Source organism: Periplaneta americana, chromosome 11, assembly GCF_040183065.1.
Source record: "Periplaneta americana isolate PAMFEO1 chromosome 11, P.americana_PAMFEO1_priV1, whole genome shotgun sequence".
Lineage (NCBI taxonomy): Eukaryota > Metazoa > Arthropoda > Insecta > Blattodea > Blattidae > Periplaneta > Periplaneta americana.
In genome coordinates this window covers 161,838,315-161,865,360 of record NC_091127.1, presented here as the reverse complement: position 1 = coordinate 161,865,360, position 27,046 = coordinate 161,838,315, and the positions used below count along the sequence as shown (strand labels likewise).

The 27,046-nt window shown below is 35.5% G+C and overlaps 1 protein-coding gene across 1 annotated transcript; it reads left to right on the top strand.

The window, feature by feature from the left end:
• The first annotated feature begins 373 nt into the window (after positions 1-373).
• Positions 374-26,129, top strand: LOC138709521 (esterase E4-like). Its single transcript, XM_069840345.1, has 10 exons — positions 374-586; positions 5,203-5,346; positions 7,824-7,986; positions 8,209-8,394; positions 10,423-10,619; positions 13,208-13,385; positions 16,802-16,986; positions 22,225-22,369; positions 24,092-24,227; positions 25,250-26,129. The coding sequence occupies exons 1-10, from the start codon at positions 398-400 to the stop codon at positions 25,449-25,451; spliced, it is 1,725 nt and encodes a 574-aa protein (XP_069696446.1). The 5' UTR covers positions 374-397; the 3' UTR covers positions 25,452-26,129.
• Positions 26,130-27,046: the final 917 nt, after the last annotated feature.

Below are 27,046 nucleotides of genomic sequence, written 5' to 3'. Positions count from 1 at the left end.
CAAGTAAAATTCCTGTCAATTTCTTCTAAATGAACAGCGATAAGCACATAAAAATAGTCTAGAAGCTTAGTGTTTACATAACCAAAACACATTATATGAATTCGAGATTACGTAACTATGAAAATTTACTTTACATTTTCGTTTTCTTTGTTTATCTGAAAAGTCTCTGTACTTTAAATGGAACGTTAGGTAATTAGCTATCTACCTTCACTTCAAACCTACGCCGAAAACAGCTGTCATAACCACAACACGTTGCACGAAGGGAATGATATGCGATTTATTAACGACATGTCAACATGTCAGAACGAGATACTCCGCTATCGTCACTCTGAACGAGAGAGGATAGGCTATATTATAAAAGTGAGTCGGACCACATCGACTCTGACTAGTGGCCACCATGTTGCGGACGCTGTTACTGCTGGCTCTTTCAGCAGCGATCCACGGGAACAGACCTGGTTCGCCGCAGATTACGATCAAGCAAGGAACTCTCGAGGGTCAAATCTGGACCTCCAGGAAGGGCAGAGACATTTTCAGCTTCTTAGGCGTTCCGTATGCGAAACCTCCTGTGGGAGAACTAAGGTTCAAGGTAGGCAAGCTAAGGATTATATTACCGGTACCTATATGTAGAGATATAAATGGAAAGCTTAAATTTTGCAGTCGATAATGTTTCCAAGAAAGTAAATTTGATACGATGTAACACTATAACTAGACTTCGTTGAATTGCCACACGCAGCATGCAATCAGGTTGCCGATGTACGGTAGTATAGAGGAGCTGAGCGACCTCCGGGTCTCGTAGTATAAGCAGTTCATGTTAAGAGATGTGACCGGTCCAAATAGATAGAGCAGCTACAGCTAATGTATATAATAATAATAATAATAATGATTTATTTTAGCTGGCAGAGTTAAGGCCGTAAGGCCTTCTCTTCCACTCAACCAGCAGAAAGTGTATATACATATGCATGAACTTACAAAGAATTCAACAATTTGATTTAGATGAGAGTTACATGTATACAAGAGTTATTTACGAATTAAGCAACAAAATACTATGAACTATTAATTAAACACTGAAATAAACTGTGTAGCAGAATTAAACTAAAATACATAGAATGTTAATATATTTCAAATGATATTAGATAATAGAAAGAGATTATTATGAGACAATTTTGAAAATGCAGCACAATCAGGATGATGTCTAAAGAAAAAAGCAACAGTGTAGTCAGTAATATTTTAAATCAGTATGATTGGAGTGAAATGCTAATAAGGTTATCTTTTAAGCTGTTCTTAAAGGTGTTTGTTGTCTTGCAGCCCCTAATACTTTGTGACAAGGAATTCCATTGACGCGAGGTGGATATTGTAAAAGATGAGGAATAACAAGATGTTCTATGAAGAGGTATATTTAGCGTGCCACAGATAAGTGATCTGGTATTTACGTCGTGGTTAGAATATAGATAAGAGAAACGAGACGAAAGGTAATTTGGTGTTGAGGTGTGCAGAATTCGAAACAGTAAAGACAAAGAGTGTAAATGTATACCTATGTAAGCACTTGTTTTTGCATTGCTGTGGTTGGAATAGTCAAAGCTTAACATCTGTTCAGTGCAGACAAGAATTCAATCAAACATACTACAATGAGAGTATTGCTGTTTCAAACAATCGCCCCTGGAATACCCTTACCCCCGCAGCCAGTCTTGACCCGTTGGGGAACGTGGTTGGATGCTGTTAATTATAATGCAGAACATTACAGCAAAATAATGGAGGTAATTGATGCATTGGATAACACAGACAGTTCCGCTGTTGCAGCTGTAAAATCATTGCCTTCCGAACAGCTATTGGAAGATATTCTGTTCATTGATTCTAATTTTAAAATCGTGTCCAAAAGCATCACTCTGTTAGAATCGTCTAATCTACAACTCTCAGAAGCCCTTAATATAGTGTATAAAGTATCACAAACCGTTATCCAAAATAACAATTCACTAATTTCAGAAAAAGTGAAATGTAAGTTGAGAAACATTATTACTAAAAATTCTGCCTATTCACAACTTCGTATTATAAATGATGTACTATCAGGTCACGACAAGACGTCTGAAGTTGGTGTACTAAAAAGCAGTGACTTTCCGTTCTTCAAATATGCACCTATTACATCGTGTGTTGTTGAACGTACATTTTCCCAATATAAAAACTGTTTAAGTGACCATCGGAGGAGATTACTTTGCAGTCGCTCAAAATGTACGTAACTCTTCACTGCAATGCACATATTCAAGGATGATGTGAGTATATTACATTAAATTTTAAGAGTTAATATATCTCACTACACAATAATTGTGTATTTACATGTTTAGACGTTTCCTACTTCAATGATCATTCATTACATTTCTTGAATGCAGGATACAGGTTTTATTGTAACCGTAGTATACTTCTTAGTGTTTACATAAGAGGCATACTCCATCCGTTGCACGCCCCCTTCTCATACAGTCTATACCGCGTGCGTAGTAAACCTTACGATTCTCGTGGCAATTCCACGAAGTCTAATTATAACTGTAGCAGCCATAAAAATGGTTCAGTCCATTAACATGTAAAAGCTATTTTAACTTTAAGAACGGTAAGAAAACACAAGCTCTTAAACAAACCAACAAATTTAATTTATACAGATTTTAAAGTATTAACTATTGAAGAAATTTATAAATATAGTTTACTAACTTACTACCACATAAATCAAATAAAACATAAATATAATCGACATGGATATCGTACTCGAAGACAGAAGTCTAGTTTCCCATTAATTGAGCCTAAATGTCATACAAGTGCAGCACTCAAACATGGTGCTAGTTTCGGCCGAAGACTTTATAATAAAATTACAAACCATTTTCCAAATTTGAAATATTTTAAAATTGAAGCTTTTAAAGAAGAAATTTATAAAATTATTCATGATATATAATAATAACAAATGTGTGTATTTTTTTACCTTTACTTCTGTCGACTATATTCATGTTTTTATTGAATACCACTCGCTTCTGTCTGATTGTGCCGTCTTGGATGGCTCAAGCGGTAGAGGCACGGCATGTCTCTATCGGTTGGTCCGAAAGATTGTGGGTTCGAATCCGCCTTGGGCATGGGTATTGTGCACGTACTAGTTTAAGAAAAGGGATATACAGAAAAAATAGGAAAGAAAGAAAAAAGAAAAAAAAATTGTCAATTTATATTAAATGTGTTTTTTCTCTCCTTTTTCTATTTTGGCTCTTATGTGTTATTTATTGGTTTGAATTAAGTTACTTACTGTATTTAATTTAGATCATGACTGACAGACAAAAAAATACCTTCGTTATCAACTACGGCTGGCAGTAAGTGACGTAATTCCTGATTTTGAAACTCTGTCGCAGAGAAATTCTGAAGACAGTTAATTTTAGGTTTTCATAATGTGTCCTATGTTTTCTTGTTCATTTCTTTCTTCGTTACACGTACTAAACATTAGTTTGTAACCTTATACTGTATAAAACTATATTTAAGTGCTTGACGTAAAGAAAATGAAAATCCGTTAATAAGTCAGACAGTTGCTTCACTTCCCCTTCGGGTGTCCGCCTCCCTCCATAGGTACTATGCACGTTGCAGGTTACACAGTGGCTCGGCGCGCGATCACATTTTCGCCACGGCTGCTGTAGAGTATAGGAGACGAAACGAGTCCTTTGCGCGTGGTGAGTGTAGGGGGCTAGTCCAATGACCGCTCTGAGGAGAGGCATTGCTTGAAGGGAGCGAGTGACTGCAGAGAGGGGATCATTTCTGTCTGAACACACTGCAGTTAATACTACCTACCTACACTACCTATCACCTATTCTGCAACGGGCATCTCACCCCATCGAAGTGTGACAAACAAAATTTGCCACCGATAATTGTAAATAATACTACTATTCCATACAGCTCGACTGTGAAGAACCTTGGTATTTATATGGATTGTCACCTGGAATGGAATGAACAAGTGAATCACACTTCCAAAAAAATATTTTCCATTATTCACTCATTAAAGCGACTGAAGAACTTTCTTCGTGATAAATTAAAATTAATCCTTGTACAAACACTCGTGATGCCACACTTTGACTACTGCGATATTATATTAAGTAACCTAAATGCAAATTTGAGCAGCAGGCTACAACGTGTGCATAATGCGTGCGTCCGTTATATTTGTAATATTCGTAAGTATGATCATGTTTCCCCGTCTTTCCAAACTCTGTCTTGGCTAAGGCTAAGCGATCGACGAGCCCTGCATTCTCTTGTTCTCTTATTTCAAATTCTGCGCACCGCTACCCCAATATATTTGGCTTCTCGTTTTCAAAATTTATCCGCATATCATCAGCTAAGTACAAGATCTCATTATAACAATTTACTCATTATACCCTACCACAAGACATCTTTATATTCTTCATCCTATACAGTTTCAGTTGCTAGAAATTGGAACTCGCTTCCGAGTGATAAAAGGGGTTGTTGGACAATAGCTTCATTTAGGTCAAAATTACATAAATTCTTACTTAACAGATGAATTGCTGATTAATATTTGTTACTTATAATGAAACTAACATCTGTCCATTCTTATTATTATTATCTTTAATTTCTCTAAATAGATTTACAAAACCTCTAATGACAATTACATTAATATTCTCATTATAGAAATAGAAATATATATATTCTCCCTGTAACATAGTCCTAGTAAGCTTATATTAAATTAATTTTCATCATTTTACTAGCTATCTCAAATATTAAATTAATTATAATTCATTGAATTAAATTAGCTCATAAATTAAGTTACTACTTTACCTTATAGATTTATCTAAATTTAAATAAATGTGTAGTGAAGATTATTGCTGGAGAACCTTTTAAGTGTAGTGAAAATATTTGTAATTTAAATTTATGTATTGTATTGATTAAGGCTGGTTGAGTGGAAGAGAAGGCCTTATGGCCTTAACTCTGCCAGCGAAAATAAAACATTATTATTATTATTATTATTATTATTATTATTATTATTATTATTATTATTATTATTATTATTATTATTATTATTATTATTATTATTATTATTAGTGGCCGCAAGTCGATGCTGCTCACAACACACTCGTTTTTCTCAGTCTCCACCCAAATGTCCTGATTAACTCTACAGAATCCAGACAAGGAATATAGTGGGAGGGAAAAGTAAACGCATAATTTTCGCTTATGTTGCAGCCGCCAGAGCCAGCCGAGCCTTGGAGCGGAGTGTGGAACGCCACGCAGGACGGACCGCTGTGCGTCCAGTTCTGGAGTCAGATCGACCCGCTTCATGTCATCGGCGACGAAGACTGCCTCTACCTCAATGTATTTACGCCACGAGTGAGTATAGCCGCTTAGGAAGTAAGCAAAACGTTTGATCCGTGCTAGCACAGTGCTTTGACAGACGGAAACGTAAGAACTTACAGTCCAAGGAAAGGCTGTGTTTAAATCCATAGACATCATCAGCGCTGAATCCTCTACTTTGCGTAAATGTTTAATTTACGTAGAATGAGAGAATGTGTAGTTATGTAGGGTTGTAGCAAATCATATACAGGGACATCATTTTATTTTTACTTCAATTTTTATTGTACCTGAGCTTTTGAATCTACTTCACTCCCCCTCCCCCCCTACTAGTAAACTTTCAACCGTTCTCCACACAGAACCAAGCGTATACAGTCAAAGTCGCTTTACGGTCATAATAAACACAAACAGTACTAAGTTAGTGAGTATAGTACGTTCCAGAAATATGTTCGCTTTCAATTTTTAATCATATTTTCGCACAGGTACTGTCGTCCGTTTGCCTATGTCGCATCCCGGTTTCCCCCATCCACTTCTGCCCGTCCCTTTGTGGCTGGGCTGTCTTAGATCTTTTCTGAAAACATTAATTTCTGTTAGGAATTGGAGTCTATGTAATATTATACAACTGTTTAAAATAACTTAAATATAAAAGCCTCGTTAAGTAATTAACTTTCACGTGATTTCCTCCCTTTCTACGACTCTGCGACAAAACCACTTGGACGGACAGTAAATAGCATGTCTGAGTAATTTTATCTTTTCGGATCGGGCAGAAGTGAAGATTGAATTTACAGTACGTAAGGTACTCTTTTATAGCGTAGGTACAGAATTATTTCAACATGAGTTACTAATACGAAAGACGAAACTGGTAATTGGAATTAGATGCAATAGTCTATAGTGCGATAATATGCACAAAAGAACTGAAACCTGTATAGAAATGAACGGCCACCATTTTCAAATGTGTTTAAATATCCATATTATGATTATTTTTCAATTTAACTTCATTCTCTATATTGTACGCTAATGTGCTGTAGACAGTATAATATACACTGCATAATGAATACGTCCGAATGGACAGCTCAGTTCGAGTGTAAAAACGCTTATTGTTAATACAGTAGGCCTACTGTATTTTGATTAAACAAAAACCTAATGAAAATTATCAAACTCAAAATGGCGATATTTCCTACTTTACATAAATGGATGAACTACTTTCCATCCCTCCTATACCTATTAAAGTGATTTGTTTGTATCTTACGCCAGTATAATCGAACTCCAATCGTGGAAAGGGTTAGCAAAAGATGTTTCCAGTTCACAACCTTTAAGCCAAAGGTATAGGCAGATTAATATTAGAAATGTTAGTAGAAATAAAATGATGTCCCTGTACAATAATTAGTATGCAAACAGTGTTTCTTTATAAGAAAGTACAATATAAAACGGCATTATGAGTTGAAACACCAAGCGGACTATGAAGGATTTGATGGAGAAGAACGAGTTGTTCTAGTAAAATGTCTAAAAGTAGATAAATGTGCTGTAAGTAGTTCACTCACGCTGTGAAATATTACAATTATTTGTCTAACAAATTAAATGGTATTTACCGTAGTTACACACGTGTTTCAAAGCTCATGGAATTTACTGATAATACCTGTAGGTCTATTTATTGTTGTACAATTCTAGCTAGTATGTCTGTACAGATTACTGTGCACTTAACTGCGGAATCCCGGCCAACAAGTCACTCAGCTGAGTGCGCTCCTAGTATAATGGCAGTTGACATTGGACATATACGTCAACATATATGCCTAACTTGGAGTCAGGCCATAAAGGGAAACATTGAAGGAGAATTCGATCCGGTGCTGTGGATTGAATTCGGCGTAGCTCAGTGGTCAGAGCGCTTGGTACTTAGAACCAAGGACCCGGGTTCGATCCCCGGCGCCGGAGCGAATTTTTCTCCTCAAATATTAATTGTCAATATTACAGATATTATTCTGTATGACAAATTAATAAATCTATAGTATTAATATAGTTATTTGTTTTCCGGGAGAAAAGCGTTTACATTTTTTAAAGAATCTGGTAACGATTTACAACTCATAAAATAATAATGCAAATTGTTTGGATCTACCCTATTTCCGAAATGACTGATAGAGTTTATGAGTCCTTTATTACTCTAACTAAATATGCAGGACTAAATTAACTTCTCCAAGGAATTCATCCAGATCTCCTCCAGCCTTAATGGCTTCTTGATTGGGGGAAGTATTTTATATATTACTTTTATTAGATTAATTTTAAAATACCTATATACGTTCTATGTCTTATCATTTGGAGCTTTATCTTATGTAAGAAAAGCTCAATGAGAAAATAGTACACACTCTATTACCCTTTCAAGTAATGGTACATTACTTGTATTTCAATAAAACTATTAAATTTTATGTGCATCATTATTGAGTGAAATGAATCGTAGATACCAAATGTGAAGAAAATGTATTCAAAGAGAAATCGGTAAATTCGAAATTATGTGCATTTTCTAGCTTCCAGAAAAGAGGTCTGATTTCAAACCCATGGCAGTGATGTTCTGGATTGTCGGAGGCGCTTACTACTTTGATACCGGGAACAGCTTCGTATATGGACCACAGTTTCTTCTGGACCACGATGTTCTCCTTGTCTCGATAAATTACAGGCTGGGACCAATGGGTAAGCATTTCAATCTTTTATTTCAAACATTCAAACGACTTGCTAATTAACTGTTACATCTAGTCCACCGTCAAAGAGCTCAGGAGTCATTTGTGGTAGACCATAATCGTATTAAATTCTTTACATCAGATTAGTTTATACTATAGTGATTATACGCCAAATCTAACGGCTACTTAAGTAAGAGTTTAAAGTTACTTATTCATAGTCGGGCATTTTCCTTAGGGTTCCTAAGCACTGAGGATGCTGCCTGTCCCGGCAACAATGGCCTCAAAGATCAGACGGCAGCTCTGCGATGGGTTCAGGATAACATCGCAGCATTCGGCGGGGATCCAAACAGAGTCACGATTATTGGCCAGAGTGCAGGTGCATCGTGCGTACACTTCCATATGATATCTCCAATGAGCAAAGGTGAGTCAAAATACATTTATGCATGGGATATAAGAATAGTGCAGTAATTAGTAGTAAGTTATATTCATAAACAGGGGCCGTAAACAAAATAGAATGATTTGAGAATAACATAGAAGTCTGGTACTTCCCAGCTGAGGCTCTTGCAGATCTTTTCGGACAATGTCCTTGTCTTCTCATTGCCTTTCAAAATTAGAGCGTTCAAATACACGATAATTACTGCGTCACTGTTATTTGTCTGTACTACTCGTTCCCTGTAAATTGACCGGTGTTGATTCCACAAACTAATAGAATGCTTTGACGCCCTCAACGCCCCGCGCTCCGTAATTTCCAAAGATGTCTTGTATACAATTACGGTGGCATCTGTGCTCAGCGGTCATGTAACCTGGGACGCGTAACAGTATGTAAGATACCTGAAGGCAATACGGCCACCTTAATTTGAATTAATTCTTTCATGAAACTGGTATTCTCTACATAAAAAGTTCTTGTGTTTGCATGAACTTCGATTCTTTATGCATACATAAAAAATAATCCAAGACTATTCTTTAAACAAGAATGCTTTGTTTTTTACATTTTTAAAAATCTTACATTGTGCAGGTTATATGCCCACATGTATTTAAAAATAGGCTTAAGGACTTTACTAATAAACGGTAGTATATTATACAAACTATTTAAATGGTGTAATTGATATTTTATTTGAAGTGTTGTATCAGTGAGGAAGTGTGTTGTGTCAGTGAAGTGTGAAATGTGTAGTGTCAGTGAAGTCTATTGTGTAAGTGAAGTGTGTTTGTGTCAGTGAAGTTCTATAGTTCATAGTGGCTGTGCAAAGTATTTAACAGTGAAATGATTTTGAAGTGTTAGTGAAATCAGGATACAATCAGTGCAATGAATGAGTTGACAGCGAAACAAGTGTAGTGCCTAAAGATACTTATGCAGGTATAAACCTATCACACTCGTGGGTATTATTAGATCGAACTTAGAGTTAAGATACAAATTAGATTTACTTCAAATGTTATTTTAAGTGATCGTGCTTCATTTAATTTAGGGTGTTCATTATTATTATTATTATTATTATTATTATTATTATTATTATTATTATTATTATTATTATTTATCATTATTATTAATTATTAATGTTTTTTATTAGTTGTGTTTATTATTGTCATTATTGAGTGTAATTAGTTACCACTGCCACAGGGTATATATCCATTTGCAGTGTAAATACATACATACATACATACATACATACATACATACATACATACATACATACATGAAGTTAACATGGTAATAAAATTCATTGTTTTATTGGTAATTAATGAAGTGTGGATTGATTATATCGCAATTCTCTGCTAATACTTCATGTACAAGCGGAAAGTTTTGCAGAACAGCTTGATATCATTTCATTTATTTCAAGAAAACATTGAACTGCACGTGTCAAAATATTAGAATGACTCCAATAAATGAAGCATTCGTGTAAAAATGTTGTATACATATTTAAAGCTTGAACGTAGTTATAGATCATTTGACCATTTGAGTGAAATATACAGTTAGTGAATAAACTCCAAGAAAAACATTTATTTATTTATTTATTTATTTACTTATTTATTTGTTCGTCGTTCGTTCCTTCGTTCATTCATTCATTTAGTTATTTGTTTATTTATTTATTCACTTATCCATTCAATCAATTATTTACTTAGTAATTTATTTATTTATTTATTTATTTATCTACTCATTCACTCATTTATTCATTTATTTATTTATTTATGTCCCTATTGTTATTTCACTTTCAAAAATCTAAACATGCTTTTAGTTATCTTCAAAGAAAAAGATAATAAGAATGAGTGGCAAATTGTAAAATGGCTGCAAGAAATATATAATTAAATTTGTAAAAATTAAACATGGATTATTATGTTATAACTGAACGTCGCATATAAAATGAGAGAGCATTAAGATTTTATGGCCATATACTTCAGGTAAAGGAACTTACAAGTTAATTGCAATCTGTGATAAAAAAAATTGTGTTTGCAGGATTATTCCACCGTGCTATATCTATGAGTGGCACAGCCTTAATTAACTGGGCACTTGGTCATCCCGGTGTTGGGAGGAATAACACTCATAAGTTGGCCAGACAGCTCAACTGTCCAACGGAGCCCAGCGATGAGCTTGTGAAATGCCTGAAGAACAAAGACGCCTACGAGATAACACAATTAGTTACTAGTTACGCTGTGAGTATGATATTCATAAAATTAAATCAAATTCGAAACATCCTTCATATCCAAACATTCCATTTTGATAGCCTATATTTCTGCTGTCAGTCTGTGGTTGTCAATGGACTGATATTTGCGCTATCCAACTCTTTAAACCCTGCCTGACGATGACGATAACAATGAACTATATAACTTTCTGAATCTGTAATGACTCATTTGGTTAAGGGAAGATGATACTGAAATTTGACCAGAATTCACATTAAAAAAATGTTTTCGCTTAAAATAATTTTTGACTGTAGAGAATATATTACAAATAAAATTTAAGCCATAACTCAATGCTATGACATTTAATGATGCCATTTTTTTTTAATTCTGTTAGCCCACTTCATTTTCCAATCTCTTTTTTTTTTCAAACCTACAGCATTTTCAATCTGATTTCGGTTGTTTATTTTATATAATTTCATTCTTCAATAGTGTGGCAGACCTATCTCCAATAGTTTTTACTTTTATTCACTAGATAGCAGGAGATGGTATTATTCTTCGAGTTGTTTTTGTATTTTAGAAAAAATCATTGCAAGACGTCTACTTCCTCTTCTTCAGACACCATCAAGAACTCATCACCAGCAGTTCGGTTTTAAGAAACATCACTCCACAGCTCATCGGTTAAAAAGAATTACTACTCACATCAAAGATCATTTTCACACAGATCAGCATACAATGGCAGTTTTTCTCGACATCGCTCAAGCTTTTGATACAGTCTGGCACTCTGGTCTTCTCCATAAACTACAAGTACTCACCATAGACGACGAACTTATACATATAATTCACAGTTTTCTCTCAGGTCGAACCTTTCAAGTTAAAATGGAAAGTGAACTTTCAGCAGTTCAAAAAGGAGTTCCACATGGTTCCATAATTGCACCACATCTCTATTCTGTCTATGTTCACGACATGCCACGCTCTGCTAATTGTAAATTAGGATTATATGTAGACGATACTGTGTATTACACAAGTGACTTCAACATCAACAATGCCCACATCAAGTTACAAACACAACTCAATGCTCTAGAAACGTGGCTTACAAATTGGAGAGTAAAAGTACGAGTAAATATTGAAAAAAAAAACACAAGCTATCATATTCACCCATAGGAAACCTAAAAAACCAGATTGCCTTCGTCTCTTCTCAGAAAACATTGACTACAAGAATGAAGTTAAATATCTAGGAGTGATTCTCGACAAACGCCTGCGCTACAGTGAACATGTAGAATATGCGAGAAACAAAGCTCTGGCCAGATTTATTCACTTATACCCACTGATTAGATCTCCGTATCTTAACCTTCCCCTCAAAGTAAGGCTTTATACATCCGTCATAAGACCAGCGATGACATATGGTTGTGAAGTTTGGAATTCCGCCCATCCAAGAATCATCAGAAGGCTACATGCAATTCAACGAACAGTCTGCTTAAAAGTCACTGGGGCTGACTACACCACATCAAATGCACAGCTGCAAGAGATGTTACAGATTGAATCATTTTATGATTTCATCACAAGAATTTCAAATAACTTTTCTCGAAAGTTGCTGTATCATCCTAACCCTCTGATTCGAGCTCTGGCTACCTGAAGCGAAATTTGATTAATTAAATGCCTTCAAGAAAAGGATAACTAAGTTGGAATCAAAAATCATTTTAATATCTCCTTATATTACTTTAAAGTAAAAGGCTGAAACTTATGTAAAAATCAACATCATGACAAAAAAAAAGTTATTTTTGTCAGGCATGCTTTAAAAGTGTTTTGATCTGAAGTATTGAAATGCGGTTGTTACAATCTTGACAGAAATAGTTATTGTAGTGTCTAAAATAATTAATATGTAAATAGTGTGTATTATATAGGTTGCAATTAGTGTAGTTTGTGTTTTGTAGTGCATTTATACGAGTATATTATATAGTTAGTTACAAATCATGGGCAGGATTAGCAAAATAGATGACTAGACTTGTAAATAATATGAAAACTATGAGTGACTGTTCAAAAAAAAAAAAAGTAGTAAATATAGTAAGACCATAACAATCATTGCCTGGCCCTTCAAGTGAAAGTTTAAGTGACTCTTTAGATGTTTTCCGTAATTGCTTTTTTGGCCACCGTGCTCACCACAAATTGATATAACTGAGAAACCATCAATAACAGGAAACTAAAATTTTGTACAGATCGTAAACAGACTATTTCAAAAGATTTGGATTCATTAGAATTTTTATGTTTAAATTGAATATAAAAATAATTAATAATATGCAAAGAAGTGGACTAGAAAACTAAAATCCATAATATTCTAAGCTCAGTTATGTTTTTGTAAAACATATTAAAATCGAGTAAATCTTCCTGTAAATCTAGTTTAAAAACTGATTCAGTTATATCAATTTTGTAAATAGTTACAAATTGGGGACTAATTGTCAAATTTGGGATCCCTTTTGCTTTTTTAAAAAACCTAATACTCAAATTTAGATTTTTTACGTACGATTATTTAGTACGCAAAAAAATTGCAAATTTCAAGGAGAAAACAAGAAATTTCAAATTTTCAGTATCCCCTTTCCGTAAATTAGAAACTGTTTTAAATTCAGGTTGTGGCTGGAATTGCGTCGATTCCTTTCCCGCCAGTAGTGGAGAAGGAAGTTGGGGAAGGTGACGAAGCGTTCATTCCTGAGGATCCTTTACATTTCTTGTTGACGGCGAAGAACGTGAAACTCGTTCCATGGCTGATGGGCATGGTTACCAACGAGGGAGCAGCATACATAGCCGGTACGTTACTAACAACGTACAGACGAAGGTTGATTTAACTCGCATTCGTCCACTGCTGTGGAGTAACGGTTAGCACGCCTGACTGTGAAACGACCGGGCTCGGGTTCAAATCCTGGTTGGGACAAATTGTCTGGTTGAGGTTTTTACCGGAGTCTTCCCTCAACCAAATAAGACCAAATGTTGAGTAACATTCAGAGCTAGAATGTTAAATGTTATGCTTTATTTAACGACGCTGCCAATTGCCGAGGTTACAGCTGGCGCCAGCATTTTTGGCGTGTGTCCTAGAGTATAATGTCCAGTTTGTGAGCGTGTTGCTAGTGCAGCTCAGAATGGTACCACTTCCTATGCACGTCAGATCAGCCAAATGTCAAACACAGTTGTCAGACTGACTGCGGCAAAGGTAAAACACTTGTACTTAACGTTCCCATTACTTATTTCACACGCCAAAAACGGTGACGCGGACTGTATATCAGCGTCGCCGGTGTGCCGGAATTTTGTCCCGCAGGATTTCTCTTACATGCCAGTAAATCTGCAGACGGCTGTCACACACCACTGGTTCCGAACCCAGGCGGCAGACCTCTACGACACAGGGATACAAAAGTCAATCCCACGGTATGACAAATGTCTCAATTCAGGTTGGGGAATACGTTGAAAAACAGCTCAAGAATTGTGATATCTGTTCCAATAAATCTTTTCATAAAATTGTGTTTTCTTTCTCGAAACGGCCCCAGGGAAATTTACTTTCTGGACGCATCTCGTATTTTAACATTCCTATCAATTTTAAATGTAGATTTTCGCAAATAGAAACATAGGCTATTACAAAATAATGCTTATGATAGATATTTACGCAAAAAAAAAAAAACGTTCAATGTTCAAATGAAGCCAAATATTTTACTATTGGGATGATAAAAAAAATCCTAAAACAGATGTTCTTTTCATTTAGGCCAGGGATGTCAATCAGAGCGTATAAGCGCTACGACAACGCTTGTGCCACTGGAGCACGCAGAGCGCGCCAGCTACGAATACGTGCTTCAGTGATGGCGAAGTGCATCAACATTGATTAAAAACGCAGTAATCATAGATTACGAAACGATGGTTAAATAGTAGCCGTGGTTAAAATGTAATTTATGTGCACCATTCATAATCACCGATTACTAAAACATTGGCTAGCTGACACCTCATTTAACCAGAGTAAAGTCTATGATGGTACATTGTTTCTACAAAATGACTAAAGGAAAGCATCCATACCGCTGCAAAGATAATAGTCAACGTCTAAAAAGACTGCGCTCACTATGTTCTACATCGAAATGAACGTATCCTACATTTTCACGTTGCAATTGTTTGCCTTTGGGCGCTGTTATATTTGTGAGTTCCATTTCTTTGTTTTTCAGTACTTTTAGGTTAAAATCGTACAAAATGGAAAATTGAATCCAAAAATGATTATATCCCAATGTTAGGTTGAAGTATCGATAGACTTAATTACTAGATATAAATGTAGGCCTATTATATAAAAAAGATGGAATATCCATAAAGGAAAAGGATGCAGAAAATTGGTAGGAATGTGTGTACGATCTTGGACTACACCAGGGAATTGTGCATTATCCTAAGATCCATCCATAACCTCTCTTTGTTCAGCCAGTGACATAGAGAAAGAGATACTGGTATTCGAGTATTCCCTCTTAAAATACAGAAAATAACAGTTACATAGAATCGTAATATAAGAAGCCGATCCGTAGGAGAAATATGATTGTTCTTGTGTTATTTCAATTGATCCATTTGTAGATTTTGATAAACGAAATCCCTCCTGAAATTTTCTGTCACCTAATTCCTCGCAAGAATTCTCTCTTTTCACTAAAGAACCTTCACGCTCACGCTCTATCCAAGTAATTCAAGTACTGCACAATAATAATCGTCTTCGAAATAATCACCTGTGGTTCTGGCCGCCATTTAGCTTTACTTGCTCTACTAATCGCTGGTTATCTCCTTTAACCGCTCATATTTGGCCGGTTAGAGATTACTGTGGTTAACTTCCTATTTAAGTCGTAACCGAGGTCGATCCACCGTAAAAATGCTTAATCGGGGATTAGGTCACAATTTTAACCGATGGTTACACTAACCGACGTTGATGCACGTGGGCATGAGGGTTGCACAGTGTACAGTTGGCACCCAGCGAAATAAACTAGAACTTTTCTACCGACCTCTTGCTGCAAACATAGAAACTGTACCACTAGATTGCAGCTATAAATAATAAAATTGATATTGGGAATACAACGTTGTTAAAACATGCATATAATAATCAGGAACTCCTTACCTTTTACAAATGTTTGAGCCCTGAACTGAATCTTATGGTCCGTAAATTTGCAACTCAAATTATAAAAATTTTTGGTAGCTCATATGTACAGTATGTGAACAATTTTTTTTAATTTCTGAAGCTAACAAAGTCAAGACTAAGAGCCAAATTATCTGATGACAGTATGCGTGCTAGGGTTCGACCTGCTACTTCAAATAACATAGTTCCAAATATTACAAGACTGGTATCGAACAGAAATCGTAGGAACGATTCTGGTGAAACTTCATTTTGAAATGTTAATTTTCCTTATTTTCGCCGTTACAGAAGATACAGTAGTAATTTTAATAACCAAGAATGTTCAGAAATCATTATATATGTTATGTTACTTGTAAAGCAGTATTCAACCAATCAATCAATCATGTTTATTTGTCAGAATCACATTAGCGTAATTATAGACAATGGTCAATAAAAACAAACAGATTAAAATCCCAAGTTCATATGGCTGTCGGCTATAATAGTCTGCAAAATTAACCTTGGCTGACTACTCTGATTAAACTTCATTTTGCAATGTTCATTTTCCATGTTTTCGCTATTACTGAAGATAGTAATTGTAATAACCAAGAATATTCAGAACTCCTTCTATCTTTTATGTTATTTTTAAGTTACTAAAACAGTACTCGGCTATAATATTCTACAAAACTAATCTTGGCTGACTATTGTAAAGCATATATAAATTATTCAGCGATCAGATAATTGCATTTAATATAAATGTATAAACAAATGAGTAACGAATTATTACATCTGGACACCAGATCATTTTCACTTTGCCTTGCTCGTTTCTATATTTACGGAATTCCACTCCAGCACGTAAGCACGCGGAGGAATCGAACGTCGTTCATGCGCTCTTTCTTTGACATCACTGATTTAGGCACTATTAAATTATTTCGTTTAAATATGTATTTTGAATAGCAGTTCAAGAAAATAACTATAAACAAATCGCAGCATGATAAAAGGATCTGAATTATAGAGAAATTTGTAAAACGTGAAACTCATGTTTCTATTAGCTACAGGAGAAACATTTTCTAAAGATACGAATTATGTTCATACACATTGTTCTCTTTTCTAGGCACATTTAGCAAGCGAAGTTTAATAGAGCAGCTGAATAATCGGTTTGACTTCATCATACCCATCACCTTCTACTACGACGACACAACGACGCCGTCGGAATCAGAAAACATCACAGGACGCATCCGGGAGCACTACTTCGGAAATGAGCAGATCACATTCCACAACCTTCAATCTGCTATTGACGTAAGCAAACGCGTACACAATTGAATAGTCCACTGCAAGAATGATGGATGTCACTTTCTTGTCGAAAATGAACCAAGACTGTCAATGCATAGCTTAAGACATATAGAATGTACATACAGACTTATATGGCATTAACACTGATAGTCATTGTCCAGTAATGATCGGAAAATCACAGTTAAGCTTTGAGGGCTAAGCATTTCAAACTTTCAATTGCTTCTCCTGCAAAATGTAGGCTATTCCAAATGACATCCATCATTCTTGCAGTGGACTCTTCAATTACGAGGGGGATCCAGGAAATAACGCGACCGTTCGCGCATACCCGCCGCGCAGCTGACTCCCCTTCCTTGTTTGAAGGTCAACTGGCTTCCTTAACATGTGTTCTCATAATGTTGTGAGTACTGGTTGCAACAAGTCGCCATTGTGCATTTTGTGTTACTTCAAAATGAACGACGTGATTGATAATCCCGCCGACTGTGAGGTGAGGAGTGTGATTCGATTTTTGAATGCCCGACATTTGAAACCTGCAGAAATTTACCGGCAATTGAAAAGAAATGTATGGTGATACTGTACTGAATGAAAGAAATGTGAGAAAATGGTGCGAAATGTTCAACAATGGGCGAACAAATGTCTACGATGAAACTCGACCCGGACGCCCATCACTCATCACAGAAGACCTGAAGACTAAAGTGAACGACAGAATCTTGCAAGACAGGTGCACATCACTCGACGAATTGCATATTGCCTTTCCTGACATTTCTCGTTCTTTGCTTGGTGAAATTGTGTCGCAACATCTTGGCTACCACAAAATCTGTGCACGATGGGTTCCACGGCAACTGAGTGACCAACACAAAACTCAGAGAATGGCCTCAGCATTGACATTCTTCATGCGATATCACACAGATGGAGACGCCTTTCTTGATCAAATTGTGACTGGTAATGAGACCTGGGTGTCTCACAACACCCCAGAGACCAAGCGCCAATCACGTCAGTGGCATCATCCCTCATCACCCAAGAAACCGAGAAAATTCAAACAGACTCCCTCAACACAAAAAGTCATGGCTACTGTCTTTTGGGATCGCAAAGGTGATCTTTTGCTGGATTTCATGCCAAAAGGCACTACGATCAATGCAAATCGTTATTGTGAGACTTTACGAAAACTACGGCGAGCCATCCAAAACAAGAGGCGAGAAATGCTTTCGAGAGGAGTTGTGCTTCTTCACGACAACGCCCGCCCGCACACTGCTGCTTCAACTCGAGAATTGCTGGATCAATTCGGTTGGGAAATCTTTGATCATCCGCCCTATAGTCCAGACCTTGCTCCTAGCGATTTTCACCTTTTCACTAAGCTGAAAGACTTTCTGGGTGGTACGCGTTTTGGAAGTGATGAAGAGTTGAAGAAGACAGTGAACACCTGGCTTAATGAACTGGCGGCAGAGGAGTATAACACGGGAATTCTAAAGCTAGTGAACAGATACGACAAATGTTTAAATGTAGGTGGTGATTATGTAGAGAAGTAAAGGAAGCTTCAGTTATGTAACAGACTTTGTTTTTTTCAAATAAATATATATTTTTTAATTATTACAACAAAACGGTCGTTATTTCCTGGATCCCCCTCGTATGATTGCAGATAGAAATATTCTTACCACAGACTTGGCAATATGTCATTCACTGGGCAGAAGTCAAGCAGTGTTAACGAAGTGATGTACGAGAACGTAAACCGATAATTAAAAATCCAACTGTCCAGACAGAGAATTCCTACCTTACAGCATTTTTCACCCCACAAAATTGAACGGATTTGTCTGTAATATTCTTAATCAGAAGCAAATAATTTAAACAGCTTGGATCACTGCATCTTATATACTGTGCCTACTTTAATCATAATTTTATCTTCCTTATTTATTTTATTTCCTTCCGTCCTTAATTCGCCTTCCGCTTATTTTCTCCTTATCCTCGGTGGTCTATCAATTATCATGCTAGCCGTTAGATTCCAGGTTCGCAAGTTCAAACCCAATCGAGGGCTAAAAATTTTAAAAGTATGTAAAAACCTTAGCAGGGCTTCCTCCGGGAGAGAAACAAAGCTGTGGGTATCGTGTCGTAGATTTACGACACGTAAAAAACCTTGTACCTGATAGAGAGCTCCAGAAAAATATCTGTCGTTAAAAACACTACTACAATATACTCTTTTTCCTTGACTTTCTTTCTTCTCCCTTAATTCAATTCTTTTCTTTCTCTCTTGCTTTTAGTTTTATATTTTAGCTTATTTTTTCTTTCTCTTTCATTTTAATTTAAACCCTCAACCATTTTTTTCACTTCTCTTTTTTCCTTTTCCTCAATTTTATTATTACTTCTCTCTCTTCATCCTTCTCTTTTCCCTTCATTATCATAATTTATCTCTTTTAGTTCATCTCTTTGTTTAATATGTAATGCAATTATTATTATTATTATTATTATTATTACTATTATTATTATTATTATTATTATTATTATCATCATCATCAGTTATCAGTTATCATTGCTATCTCCGTTTTTCTTTCTTTTTTTTTCTTGTATTAGCTCGATGAGAGCTCTATAATGTTCTTTTGACCGTGTTGACGCTCTATAGGGCTTTAATTTAATTTGTATTATTTTCATCAGCGTCTGTATTTCTTTTTTGTATTTATATGTGCTATCTGGTAGGATGGAAGAGAAGGCCTTATGGCCTTAATCCTGTCAGATTAAATAAATAAATAAATAAATAAAATATTTCAGTCATTACTTATCTCGCCTCTTTTCCATTGTATATATTGTTCTGTTTATTTTTCTCTTCTTAAATCGCTAATTCTTTATTTTCACTTTCCTGTTTCATTTAACTTATTTTTCTCTCGAGCTCCTCACATCTCTGTTTTAGCCTTTTTATTTTTATTTTCCATTCTCTTAAATCACTATATATTTTCATTTGTATCTTTCCATGTCTTTTTTATTTCCCCTAATTTAAGTTTTTTTTTATTGGGAATATTCCATGATACGAAGGTTCTCCCTCAATCCAAACCAATCTGCTGTCGCCAAAAAATGTCCCTGTTTATAGCTTCATTCTTTTTCATTTTGCATTCTTTACTCACAAGCAAGCATTCTCATGAGGTTAGATAAAAAAAAAGTTTTTTTTTCTTCCACCATGTTAATAATATCAAAACAAGTACTTATACAAATTTTGACCCTCGAGCGCAATTACGAGGGCCTCTCAGAAAGTAAGTTTCCCTGGGGTCATTTACAGAAAGAAAACACAAGTTCGTGGAAAGATTTATTGGAACAGATATAGCAATTGTTCAGCTATTTTCAACATCTTCCCCACTCGAATTGAGACATTTGTGATATCATGGGATCGACAGAGAGATGCAGACAGCTGTCATACTGATTTCGATCCCAGGCGGCAGACTTCTACGACACAGGGATACAAAAGTTGGTTCAACGATATGATAAATGTCTCATTCCCGGTGGAGAATATGTTGAAAAATAGCTCAACAATATCTGCATCTCTTCCAATAAAACTTTGTGTTTTCTTTCTGTAAACGGCGCCAGGGAAACTTACTTTCTGAGAGGCCCTCGTAATTGTGCTTGAATGGCCAAAACTTGTATAAGCACTTGTTTTGACATTATTAACATGGTGGAAGAAAAAAAGAACTTTTTTATCTGTCCCCATGAGAATAGTTTGCTTGTCAGTTTTCTTTCTTCCTATTTACTTCTCTGTTAATTTTGCCTTCGTTTTGCTCTTTTATACACTTCTCTTTCTTTTCCTTTGCTTTCTCTTCTTTCCTTTCTTTTTACTTTTTCTTTCTTCCTTTTTACTCGTTTCTTTTTTCCTCTTATTACCTCTATGTCCAAATTCATCATTTAAATTTTATCTTTCCTTCTTTGTCTTTGTTTTCCTTTCTATTTATTTCTCTCCTTTTATGTGTATTTCTCTTTCCATTACTCTCTTTCTCTGTATATTTCTCTCCTCTTCATTACTTTATTTCTTTCCCTTAATCTTTATTTCCTACCTCCCTCACTTTTATTTCTCCTTCTCTTTCTTAACCTTTTCATATTTTCTCTAAGATTTACTTTTCACTTTTTTTTTCGTTCTTTACTTCCATTTTCATTCACTTCTCCTTTTCTTTATTTCCTTCAATTATAATATAAATATAGCCTATTACAAGATAAAGGACCGATGAAGATTATGCTTTCCACTAGTTTTTCACAGCATACATATTTTAACACTTGCTCAAGTTAATATCTTGTGACCAAACACAGTGAGAAATCTGGTGACATTTGTGATAGATGTAGGATTAGGATTCCCTTTCATCTGCTACTTTTATTCTAGTGTTGCTCTAATAATGTACTATCGTTTCACCTTCTCATCGTTTCTGAGCATCATTCCCTTACTAATATAGCCTATAATTGAAGGGTTCAGAGCCATAGTGGGCCAAGTGCCATATATTAAAAACATAAAAAACAAGGGTTAAAATTAAATGAACACCATAATTTAATGAAACATGTAGCAAGTAATATAAAATATGCACATTAAAACTAAATGATATGTCAATCTTCATTAAACTATGGTAATCACTTAACTTTAACCCTTGCTTCCTCTGCTTTTAATAAATGGCACTTGGCCCACTATGGCTCTGAACCCTTCAATTATAGCATACAACTTTTTAAACTCTCTGGCATTCTCATTATAGATTAAAACCTTTTGACTTGAGATTAGAAATTTAATCGCGTTGTGCTACTTGTGATAACATCATGAAAATTTCATTTAGAATGCTACAATGACTATGTATGCATTCGGAACACGGAGTACATTTTTGAAGGACTGAATGATTCATTGCGCACAAAATGACACCGCTTTATCGTTGCTAACTTTTCTTTCAATGCCTCGACTCTCTCCCAAATATATTAAAATCGTTTACGATTCGTAAAGCATTATTCGTTTGAAATGGGCAGGGCATGTAGCACGTATGGGCGAATCTAGAAATGCATATAGAATGTTAGTTGGGAGGCCGGACGGAAAAAGACCTTTGGGGAGGCCGAGACGTAGATGGGAGGATAATATTAAAATGGATTTGAGGGAGGTAGGATATGATGATAGAGACTGGATTAATCTTGTAGAGGATAGGGATCGATGGCGGGCTTATGTGAGGGCGGCAATGAACCTCCGGGTTCCTTAAAAGCCAGTAAGTAAGTAAGTAAATCATTATTGCAAACATTTCTCTTTGTTTTCAGATGTATTCGTTTGGATCTTTCAAGTACGGAATTAACACAGGAGCAAAACTTCATGCAAAACGAGGTGCAAAAGTGTATTACTATGAATTTAATTACCGTGGCACCAACAGTTACAGCACTATGTATGGGATGTGCCGAAACCTCGGTAAGTCTATTCTATCTGCGTGGTTCATACTTGTTACTAAGATTCATGTCACGTAAGAATGTTATTGGGGCAACATTATAAAGAAATGACACGTGATTTTTGGCTAAGCACGTACTTGTTGCAATGCCATATTCTGTGTTTGCGCATAGTACTTGAACATAAGAATCGGAAGTAACTTATTTGATAAAGTACATTGAAAGTAGTGTACAGCTCTAATCAAAACGACTTGTTATAAACGAGTGGCTCAGTGCCAGAGTTGCCTAAGCCACAATTACACTAAAAAAACTTAGACCTCGTTTCTTAAAACTATATGCTCTCAATTGGAAATTATTTCTCATTTACTATAATCTAATATTTATCTAGTAGGCCTACATCTACTTTAGCACACATATAAATGATAATTTACAGTCATTTTATACAGAAATCTGCGGCTAAAAAATTTGTGAGGCCACCGGCGTGGCTCAGTCGGTTAAGGCGCTTGCCTGTAGGTCTGAAGTTGCGCTCGGGCGCGGGTTCGATCCCCGCTTGGGCTGATTACCTAGTTGGGTTTTTTCTAGGTTTCCCCCAACCGTAAGGTGAATGCCAGGTAATCTATGGCGAATCCTCCGCCTCATTTCACCAAATACCATCTCGCTATCACCAATCTCATCGACGCTAAATAATCTAGTAGTTGATACAGCGTCGTTAAATGACCAACTAGGCAACTCTGGCTCTGAGCCACTCAATTTACAGTTTTATTTATAGTCATACTACAGTTGATGAGTAAAATTTACAATTCCCTTTCAGGCGATTAATCGAAACTTGTACTTTTTATGACTGAATTACTACTAAATAGTACATTATGCAACGAGCCTATAATAGTAGTAATTAAGACGCGAGTATGTTTGTTTATGAAACGAGCGCAAGCGAGTTTCATAATTTTCATACGAGCGTCTTAATTACCATTATAGGCAAGTTTCATACGACTTTTTGTGCTCGACCATATTTCTAACTTGAAATTATTTATAAGTATTCATGTTATGGTTATCGAAGTGAGGAGCGGAACTGACCTTCTAAATTGTGAGATGTGCGCAGACGCGAAAGTATTGATTTTTTCCGAGGAATGAATGTCATTGACCTTGATATAATCTAGAGAATAACATGAACATTAATCTTGATATAAGCTGGAAATTGATTTAGAATTGAAAAACGAGATGACAAATTGAATTTATTTGAATATTATTTACAATTAACGCTAATTATTATAGTAAAAGAACATAACCTTCTACGACAGTATTGGATTTTCAGCCTCCGTGACGTTTTGCTACTTGTCTTTCGATTGCATATCCGAGAATAATCGATACTTGCACTTTTATAATGCTACAATGGTGATTTCTCATTGGCTGAACAAGTGAACTATAATTTATAGGTGTACTTTAATGAGGTGCATTAAAGGGCTATTACCAGGTGTATAATTACTACATTTCGGTATGGTCGAGTATAAACATTATTATAAATAGATTAGGCTACTACAGTGCCCTACAAAAAAACAACTCGTACTTTTAACAGTTTAATGGAATCTGCACTCAATATTTTAACAAACTTTTTTCATAAAAGGTCAGAAAATCAAAAAATGTTACACTTTTATCTTCCTCATATTTCTAGGAAAGTAATACTTTCCCTTCCATTCCGTATATTTGAATATTTGTTGTCATATTTGGTGACGTAATTTTTTATTCGCAGGAGTAAGTCATGGGGACGATGCGATTTATTTATTTCCTCAAGATTACTTCAATTTTCCCGGTTCTAATTATTCAAAGACTGATGAACAAATGGTGGACATTCTGACAGAACTGTACACTAACTTTGCGATAACAGGGTAAGTATTGAGGTTCCTCCTGCAGTTATAGGCCTATTACATTTTATATTCATACAAATAATTGCATCAGGGGCGAAAAATGGCCACAGTTACTGATAGACAACATAATACGTAAGACAAAACAAAATCACAAAAAAACAGAAGAATACAACACAAACACAAGAACACAAAAAATACATCACACTAACATACGCAAACAAAAACACACATAAAATTGCAACCTCATTCAAGAAATTAAACTCCAACATCGCATATAGAACAAACAACACTCTACAAAAACATCTCAGCACACAAACAACACAAACAAACAAATACAACCACACAGGCGTATACAAACTCAAATGTAACACCTGTAACAACTTCTACATATGACAGACAGGCTGATCATTTCAAACACGCTACAAAGAACACATCACAGCCATAACAAAATTACAAAACACCTCCACATATGCAGAACACATCACAAATGCCAACCACACCTACAGAGACATCAACACAGACATGGAAATACTGCACATCCAACCAAAAAGCCAGAAACTCAATACACTAGAACAATATGAAATATACAGACACACGAAAACACACCCCAACGATATTCTCAACACACAACTCAATTTCAAAACACATACACTCTTTGACTCTACACTACGAACGCACCCACACAGGAAACAAGAGGCGCCAAGACCAACAACGATCAGTTCCGAAGATAACCGAAAATAGGTCGAAACATGTTAACAAGGTACGTTAATAATATTTAACACAAGAAAGTTCTTATCATACATATTCCGAAATGATACAGTGTTAAAAGTTGTGTAATCAAGATGTATAAATATATCTCTGGCACTAATACTAGAGATGCAAAAATGTCTGCAAGATATAGGGAATCGGTAATTTTGCACAGAATCGTTATTCGGGGATACGATTTGCTGTGATATATAATATATCTAGGACATAGTACTTACAATCTACGCGTATTTTATTCATGAACATATGTTTTACATTTTGTATTTCTTATTCAATAGGAATCCAACACCTCAGCCCAGCAGTCTGAGTGACTGGAAGCCTATATCTTCGCCAGACGCTCTCGAATACGCACATATAACTTTGGAAGGCGTGCACATGGGAAAGAATTTACACAAGGAGGAATTCGAATTCTGGGACTCCCTGCCGATTGGATATCATATTCCCTGGGACTCCCTGCCGATTGGACATCATATTCCTTGATATCTTACTATTGAACTTTCAACGACTAATATGCAGTATTGTCACAGTCTAGTATATACAGTCGCGAAACTCAATACGTAGTAAATATGCAAACATTAGATAGTTGCTCACCACTAGGATCGCTAATATCGCCTCATTACAGGCAATGCAAAATAGAACCGTCACAGTCTATTGTTTCTAGCACCCTCAAAACTCAAGCTTCGTGACTGTATATAGTAGACTGGTATTGTCGTCTGGATTCCCGATCTCTAATCTATCAAGTCTTTTCATTTACTTCTTTTTGATGTTGAGGAGTGCTATTTTAGTTTTACACAATTCTGTAATAATGAAACACTATGAAAACAATTTTATGAGCGAAAAAAGAGATCTAGCACAATTTAGTACTGAAAACTATTAAAGTGTGTTTACTTAATCTAATGAAAAAGTATAGCCTCGTTACAGTGTAGGTGCTACGAATGATGTGATTGTTCAGAAAGAATTTCGTAGAAATATAACATCACCTCACCGAAGTGACGTAAATGAAGAGGACGAGGGACAATCATTTTTCTTCTGTTTTATATCCTTGTAAAACAAAAACAGCATTTGTTTTAATGTGTCGTTATAGCCTATAAGTTATTTGTTGCAACTGTAATTAATATTCTTTGCGTTAATGTGAATAAATATTTTTTTAAGTATTGATTGATTGATTGATTGATCATTTGACTGAGCACTAAACTTTCAATAAATAATTCACCTCTCACAATTGGAGAACATCGCAAAATATCTTCGTATCTTGAATGTAAAGTCTGGTATTGTAGCTATGTGAATACTAACCAAGCAGTTAGAAATTCAATTTTCAGAGTGGGCAATGGAAGAAATGTATTTTCTTTCCATGGGACTGGATGTTTTTCTGTTGTCTTCTGATTGTCCTGTAATGTCTCGGGAGGTGGTCCCTGGTCATGCCAATTCCATGACCCATGACCATGAATCTCCCACCCATAATCGCAGTGATAATCGGATAAAAGCAGAGGATAAGCATAATAATGAAGAAAAAAAAATTGTATCACCTTCATTATGAAACTCCCCTAAAATCTAAGTCTCACACTGAATCATGTTAGTGAAAAATCGACATATTGCCCTTCCTTATCTCATTATTTTTATACAACACTTTTGACTGAATGAAAGTTCCGTGGACCCTTCCTCTTATACAGATTGAAACCTAAGTAATGTCATTAATTTCAGGGGGTTATTCTTTGAAACATTTCAAAGAAAAACGTTTCATACAATTTTGCTCGTTTTTGCTTCTTTTTCGAAATAAAAACTGTTTTATGCTAAACATCTGATAGCATACTTTGGGAAAGCCAATGATTTAATTCCCAATACACTCAGTCAATTTAAGAGAACAATATATTATGATAATAAATGACTGAAATAATTTTAGTTTTGTCCTTTAAACGTGCAGAAATTTGACCCAAACAAATGTAACTTTTCATTACGTTTGTTCGGGTCAAATTTCTGCACATTTAAATGACAAAACTAAAATTCTTTCAATCATTTATTGTAATAATACACTGCTCTTTATATTGATTGATTGTAAATTCAATCAATGGCTTTTC